We start from the raw sequence: 7,860 nt of genomic DNA, 5'->3' as shown, positions 1-7,860 counted from the left end.
TTTGTGAATGTTTTTTATTTGCAAATCTCATTTTATTTATTTGTGAATTTAATTAATGTTTATGAAACTCTGAGATTTATTTGTGAATCTCATCCTATTTTTTGTCAATATATTTAATTTTTTGTAAATCACTTTACATTTATTTGTGGATCATAATTTATTTATTTGGAATAATGCAACAATTCTACCCCAATATTACAAAGAACTGTATGTGGCCAGACACGATCGCCTGGTCGGTCTGATTGTAAAGGACTAGAAAGAAATACATAGAGACAGCAAGATTTATCAGCATACTACTGTTGAATTTAACTGGTTCTGCCATAACACATCTGACAGTGACTATTTCAAAAACATTCCAAACACTCCTGACATTGTAATTGTAAATGAGGCTTTGAACTCTGTGTTTGTTATTGAGGTAGGCTGTTGTTTTGATCTGTATCTGGATACCTGCTATCTTTCCAAACTGCTGAAATATCAGCCATTGGTTGAAGCTATCCATCAACTTGACTATCATTGTAAGTTAATTACCCTAGTATTTGGAAGTTTAGGCCATGTGCATAAGAATGTGATTAGAGAGTTGCAGTTGGGGGATTGCAAAAAAAAAGAAAGCAAAAAGACTTGCGAAATTCTTTTCAGTTTCAGCCATTATAGGGAGCATGCAAATATGGAAACGCAGATGTATATGAGCTATGTATTCCTGCCATCTGGCAAAATGACTTCCAAGGTATTTGGATTCCGTTTTTTTTGTTTGTTTTTTGGATCCAAATAAAATAATAAAGTGTGTGTGTGTGTGCGTGTGTGTGTGTGTGTGCTAGTTACTTTGTTTCCCATGTCTTGACTGACAGCTCTCGTGTTGCCATGTTGAGAGAAATCGGGAGTAAGTGCAGAGGCGTTGTGTGTGCTGTGATGTTACTGTAGTACTAGACTAAATATGAACATTATTTACTCTTCTCACTGCACAAAAATAGATTCAGTATTCCTCAAAATGAATGAAAACAGTCAAATGCAAACTCAGAATATTATATAAACCTGCAATAATTAAATATGTTAAATAAGACAAATATCATTTATGTATTTAATCCCATTTTATTAACCAATGTCTTTGCTACTGACTTTCGGTGATCTAATTCAACCATACTAATAAGCAAAAATGACACATTTGTGTTTCATTTTTGTTATTGCTGAATAGTGTTGAACTTTCTTCTCCTACATCATATTCTTCATGTAATTTGTTTGAGCTGCGCCCTCTGCTGTACAGACATGAATTTGCATTTCCTTCAGCCTCAGGCGTATTCAATTCACTTCTGTTGTGAAAAGGGCTTTTACATTTGTAAGAGAAGAACTGTAATTAGTTACTTTTTTTATGGAGTAACGCAATATTGTAATGCATTACTTTTAAAAGTAACTTTCCCCAACACTGTTCATAAGTAACTGTAATTTAATTACACTTTTTTACTCAGTAACTGTAACTGATTACAATTACATTTATTTTGTAATGAAATTACACAATTCCGTTACATGACAATTCAGATGTAACCCCCTTTGTAATCATTAACATTTTCATAAGTAACTGTAATTTAATTACACATTTTTTTCTCAGTAACTGTAACTGATTACAATTACATTTATTTTGTAATGAAATTACACAATTCCGTTACATGTAACTAGTTACTGCCCAACACTGTGTACTATTGCAATGTTTGAAGACTTGAAAGTGTTGTGAATCTTCATCTCACTCATTTCTAATGAGACAAATTCATTCATCACATAATGTTCTTCTTGAATCAATATATAAAATACATGAACCAGTTAAAAACATCTAACAGAATTAAGCAGTAAATATGGCAGTTATTTTGGAATCTGCCCTTTGCTTCCTGTTCATACGTTACAGAAATTTGACTCAATAAGTTTGACTTCTCTAAGGTAACTTTTTGTTGTGTACAAATAACAAATATGAATTGCTGCATCAGATATATATATATTTTTTTTTTTTTTTAGGAAATATTGCTTGTGCTCAGAGAGGTCTGGCATAAGAAATACGTCCTTTTGACATGGGTAAATGATTAACTTGTTGATCCCCAAGCAGGCAAGAGTTTCAGAGACAGACCAAAAAAGCATTTGTGAACTGAGCTCAAAATGAGAGTTCCTGTAAAACTCCTCAGCTTCGGCTTTTGGTTGTTTTTCTTAAATTGTGCCCGATGTCAAGGCAAGTGATTTTGTTCTTGTTTCTATTTATTTGAATGTCTTTTTCATTTAGATTTGACTGACTTCAATATAAATATTATATTATATGCAGTTTCTAAAACATTTAACTGTACATTTATGTAGCTTTAGAGCGTGTTGACTAGTTGTGCATGTACTTCAGAATTTAATATATATAAAACAGTTACATCTTTGCGTAACATTTGTTTGTGCTCCTCAGAATGTCTTCGAGAGGACATTAAACATGAAAACACAGAACCAGTTGAGAAAGCTTCATACGCTCATGGTGAAATAGTGAAAGTGAACTGCATAACAGGTTATACTGGCTTGTATAGATTAAACTGTGAAAAAGGAGAATGGAAAAAATCCATTGAGCGGCCATGTGCAAGTAAGAGAATTGTCAATATGATGACGATATAATTTTTTCATTAACAAATCAGTGTTACCATGTTAAGTTAAATTTGTTTGATTTCTGCAGAGAGAAGATGTAGTCATCCAGGCGACACACCAAATGGTGATTTTAAACTTAAAGAGGGGACGGAGTTTGTTTTTGGAGTAACAGTGGAGTATACTTGCAAGAAAGGGTAAATATGCTTTATGCTTTTTTTATTCAATTTTTTTATGATATGAAATGTATACTTTCCTCTTTGAGTTTGACACTCTTGTACTTGTAAAAACATTGTGTTCACAGGTATGAAATGACAAGCAGAATCAATCAGCGTACCTGCAGAGCTCAAGGATGGGACAACGCCGTCCCTGTCTGTGAGGGTACGATTTAATATCACCATCATAGAATAGTGACTCATAAGCTAGAAGATAATTATAACTAAAAAGATTTATAGATGTATTATTGAGTGATTGTTTTGTTGGTTTCTTTATTTGTTATTTATTTTCATATTCAGTGGTGAAATGTCCAGCCATTCGCACAGATGGGGAGGTGACTGCATCGGGTAACACAGAGGAAGGACGTTATGGTGATGTTATTCACTTTGAGTGTGTATCTTCTGACAAAATGATAGACGGAAATAGTGACATTCGCTGCGAAGAGACGGGAAAATGGAGTGATGCTGTTCCAAAGTGTAAAGGTTCGTTTCATTTTTTATATTTTTAAAATATGTTTTACTTACTACTTACTTTTTTTAATAACTACTTTCTACATTGATTATAAATTCAAATCATTATTTAAAAAAGCTGAAGATGTTTTATCATTTGTCTTGTCGAGGTTTTTTTCCCCTTTTTGTTCTTTTATTTTCATTTTAGCATATATATATATTGTAAACATGTAACATGCTATTAAAATACCAATCGTATCATTTGAGTGTTGCTAATAAAATCTGTACATACCCGTGTACATGGATATGACAATAATAGTACTTATAGGGCTGGGCGATATAGCCAAAAAAATAATAATAAACGTCAATATTGATAAATGTAGTACATATCAATAATTATCATGATAAATGTCACATTTTTATTTAGTTTAAAAGCAAATTTTTGATCCCGAGTGAAATTTTTTGAAACCAGACAGTTAACTGTGGTTCCCTTTCCAGTCGGTCACACCGAGTCACGTCAGTGACCGACGAATTGGGATCTCGCTTCGAGAGACCAATCTACTTCGAGTGTAAACTAAACGAGCCAATGCACATTGGCATGCGATGATTGCGTCCAGCTGCCACTGATCACAGCGTGAGCATAAAAAGGCAGCAAATGCAACGCATACCAGCTTTTCGCTTCGGAGCCGAGCGACAACATCGTTCTGCTCCTACCAGTGTCTTCAGTGAACTACGAGTTCAGCGAGTTCTTGGAAGCTTTTGTGTTGGCAGATGGCGCTTCAGCGGAGGTCGTTCCTGTGTCGAGTGGGTTGCACACTTCAGGCTGCACTACCCCCTGTCGTGCTGCAAGTGGCCTTCTCCCCTGTGTGCCTCAGCACGTAAAAGAGCATTTCCCTAAAAGAGCCAATTTTCTCTAAAAGAGCTTACACGGGTGCGTCTTTGTAAAGACGACGGATCGTCTTTTTAAAGATGCCGTTTCACCCGGACAGTGGCAATGCCTGAATCGGATCCAGAAATGTTGGCTATGCTTTCCCGGGCCGCCGAAAGGGTAGGGCTTGAGTGGAATCCTCCACCGCGTCCCGAGCCTTCAAGGTTGGATGATTGGTTTCTCGGGGTGGCTCGCGCTGGCTCTCAGCGCCCCGTCCCGGTGCCTTTCTTCCCGGAAGTGCATGAGGCACTCACCAGGTCGTGGACGGCACCTTTTACTGCCAGAAACCGGCCTTCTAGCTCCTCCTCCCTCACCACCCTCGACAGTGGTGCAGCGAGGGTGTATTCGGCGATCCCCCCCGGTGGAGGGGTCGGTAGCGATGCAGTTGTGTCCTAAGACCGTCTCCTCCTGGTGGGGAGACCCATTGCTCCCTTCCCGGGCCTGTAGGCATTCGTCTGGTCTGACCAGTGGTGCTTATACGGCTTGCGGGGAAGCTGCCTCCGCCTTACACGCTATGGTGTTACTGCTCCTCGTCCTCCCTGACCTTGCACAGCATCTGTGCGAGAAGGCTCACTGGGGAAAATGCATACTTGCGCAGGCCCCGCGGCCAGCTGTGTAGGACCCAGCCCTAGCTTTGCTCTGTCCCGTAGCTACGTAGACCGGACACAAAGCTTTAGGACCTCAGACCAGCTCTTTGTCTGTTACGGAGGCCGGCAGAAGGGGAAGGCCGTCTGAAACCTCCTTCGGGAAGGATGGGGCTTCCGCAACGTTCCTGTTCCAAGTGGAACGGGTACGTTTTCCCAGTGTTATAGTGCTATGACAACAGTGACTGGTCTTCTTGTTGCGAGCCCCGGCCTACACCACAAAGGGGCACAGGCGGCTCGCACAGGACACACTGGAAGGGGCAGCATCCATGGCGCTTTGGTAGATATCACAATTAGTCGGTCACCGACGTGACTCGGAGTGACCAACTGAAAGGGAACGTCTCGGTTACGTATGTAACCCTCATTCCCTGAAGGAGGGAACGGAGACGTCATGTCCCGTCGCCACGGCTGCTGTACCACCGCTGAGCAGCCGGGTCACCGGCTCGGCTCCTCAGCGAAAACCTGGTATGCGTTGCATTTGCTGCCTTTTTATGCTCACGCTGTGATCAGCGGCAGCTGGATGCAATCATCGCATGCCAATGTGCATTGGCTCGTTTAGTTTACACTCGAAGTAGATTGGTCTCTTGAAGCGAGATCCCAATTCGTCAGTCACCGACGTGACTTCTCCGTTCCCTCCTTCAGGGAATGAGGGTTACATACGTAACCGAGACGTTTTATCATCAGAAACATTGCAAATATTTGCTAAACAGGTGAACATTTCACATATTAACATTACAAGTTTTGTCTCCTAGAAATGCACTTAGCTGGAGTTGGGATGTAGATGTACATTTATGTTCATTAACAAAAACAGTAACATCTGTAAAAAATTGTAAAAACCTCATTTTTATAGGGTAAAATTTAAATATTCTGACTTGGTTATGATTAAAATTAACCATTGGTCTTCTATAGTATTTAGATCATGTTAACCATAGATAATCACTATCATGATTATCATATCATGAAAGTAACTATATTGTTTCTATTGCATTTATTATGAAAAAAAAAACCATATTATACTCCATTACTCTTTTAATACATTTAATGTCTGCATTGCTAATATAATCCCACATTTCTGCCACAATACCATGGTAAAAGTTAGTGTTACTACAGTAAATCCATGGCAAATGTTTGTGATTTGTGGATTGAAAAGCCTTCTAAATGGATTGTTGTTGCACAATGTTTCTCTTGTTTTCCGCGTCAGTGTTGTTGAGAATGTCAGTGCTGTTTCATCAGGCTTTAAACTAGTTAAAATTACTAACACGTTTGTGGTTTGTATCAGAGAACTCTGCACTGAACACATTTTTGGTGCAAAAATCTTTGCAAACTTTAAACTCGGGAAACATAATTTAAAATCTGAAACTGCATTTCACAACCCCTTTAGCTTCCACCAGTCTGTAACTCTGCATTTGTAGTCAAGAAGGTGCGGTACACAGAATAATTTGAACTGAAAATGTACAAAAATGATACAGTGTCAACAAAGTAAATATTTTCCAGATAATATGTGAATTGCTTTGACTTCAGTACAGTGACAACATATAAGTTTTTTATTTCATTTCATTTTTTTAATTTAGGCTTTTTAGGTTCAAGGCATCTGCAAATGCATGTGGGGCCATTGTTAGATTTAATACTGTAATATTATAAATAACACTAAAAAATAAGAGCTCATAAAAAGCTCAGAATATTTTTATTTTCATTAAGTTTCATTACATCATTGAATCAATTATTTTATTTTTTTATTTTTTTATTTAAATGTTTTAAATTTGGGTTAAGTTCAAAACATTTACAAAACAAACAAACTTTCGAGCTGCAGGAAGCCCATTTGCGTCCCATCTGACATTTCCTTTTTGAAAAGAGGCCATTCTGGTCAACAAATATTTGTAAACAGAAAGAATGTTCAGCTTCATTTTGTTTGACCTCTAGAAAAATGGATTTATATGCAGTTATTTTCTGTTTTCTTGTATGTTTAGTGACACATGGATCTTCAAACACTGCAGGTAAACATTTTTTTTTTTTACTTATTTGATCTAAAAGGCTGATGTACTTGTTATTATTAAAGGAAAGATGTAACATTGCTATTCAAAAAAATAAATAAAAGCAATATTGATTTGTTAAAATAACAGAAAACTAATTTTAGTTTCTTTACTTCAAAATAAAATGTTTTTAACTAAACATAGTTCTCTAACGTAAACATCTTACAACCAAAAAAAATTTAAAAATGCACTGGTATGTTACAATTACTTATTACACGGCTCTGTGGAATACTTGATTCTGATTGGTCAGTCGCGACATTCTGAGGTGTGTTATCCCTCGATATCAACCGGTAAAAGCTGATAACACAGGCTCATCCGGGTAACTGAAGTTGGCACTATACTCTAGGAATAGTATTTCTTGGTGGAAGCTTTGCATTTGGTTAGCTAATAAAATATTAAAACTCAATTTAATATTATGTGTGCAATTTTTTTATGTCATCCTGGTATCGCAGACTCGTTCTCGTTTCATACAAACGCAGCTGCTGCAATTTTGCGACGATTGTTTTATACACTGTAATGGATTATAAGATATAACTAACAAACTGGTAACATTTTAAAACATTTTCGTCTTAAATCAATATCTTTTATCGCCTTAATTATGTATGTGGTGAAATGTTGTGTAATAAGTGGTGTGACTGCACCGTATCTCTTAAAGGGGTCATATGATGCGATTTAAATTTTTCCTTTCTCTTTGAAGTGTTACAAGCTCTTGGTGCATAAAGAAGATCTGTAAAGTTGCAAAGACTAAAGTCTCAAATCCAAAGAGATATTCTTTATGAAAGTTAAGAGTCAACCACGCCTACCTAAAGCGGCTCATTCTAACATGCCCCCACATGTCTCCGTCATGATGTGGGAAGATATACATAATGCCGCCCAAATGTTCACGCAAAGAAAGAAGGCATAACTTTGATTCTCGCTGTAGTATTGTTACTGCCGCCGCCATGTAGTAGAGACGCTGTGTGTTTCGTTATGAAAACGAAACTACTTTGTTTGGCCTTCCAAAA

General features: G+C 37.4%; 1 protein-coding gene across 2 annotated transcripts in view; it reads left to right on the top strand.

Annotated features, from left to right (window-relative positions):
- The window catches only part of LOC107701542 (complement factor H-like), an 87,008-nt gene that overhangs the window by 71,169 nt on the left and 7,979 nt on the right, over positions 1-7,860 (top strand). The window contains exons 1-6 of one of the 2 annotated variants that reach the window (XM_016503584.1): positions 2,099-2,206; positions 2,423-2,590; positions 2,681-2,786; positions 2,894-2,970; positions 3,105-3,287; positions 6,794-6,820. In XM_016503584.1, the coding sequence (XP_016359070.1) occupies positions 2,137-2,206; positions 2,423-2,590; positions 2,681-2,786; positions 2,894-2,970; positions 3,105-3,287; positions 6,794-6,820 (631 nt within the window). In that variant the 5' untranslated portion in view covers positions 2,099-2,136. Of the gene's footprint in view, positions 1-2,098; positions 2,207-2,422; positions 2,591-2,680; positions 2,787-2,893; positions 2,971-3,104; positions 3,288-6,793; positions 6,821-7,860 lie in introns of those variants that run through there. The other variant, XM_016503585.1, reaches the window with a different exon arrangement.

The sequence above is a fragment of the Sinocyclocheilus anshuiensis genome, unplaced genomic scaffold, assembly GCF_001515605.1.
Source record: "Sinocyclocheilus anshuiensis isolate Anshui unplaced genomic scaffold, SAMN03320099.WGS_v1.1 scaffold3611, whole genome shotgun sequence".
Lineage (NCBI taxonomy): Eukaryota > Metazoa > Chordata > Actinopteri > Cypriniformes > Cyprinidae > Sinocyclocheilus > Sinocyclocheilus anshuiensis.
The sequence above is the reverse complement of the archived record's forward strand: the minus strand, read 5'-3'. Positions and strand labels throughout refer to the sequence as shown.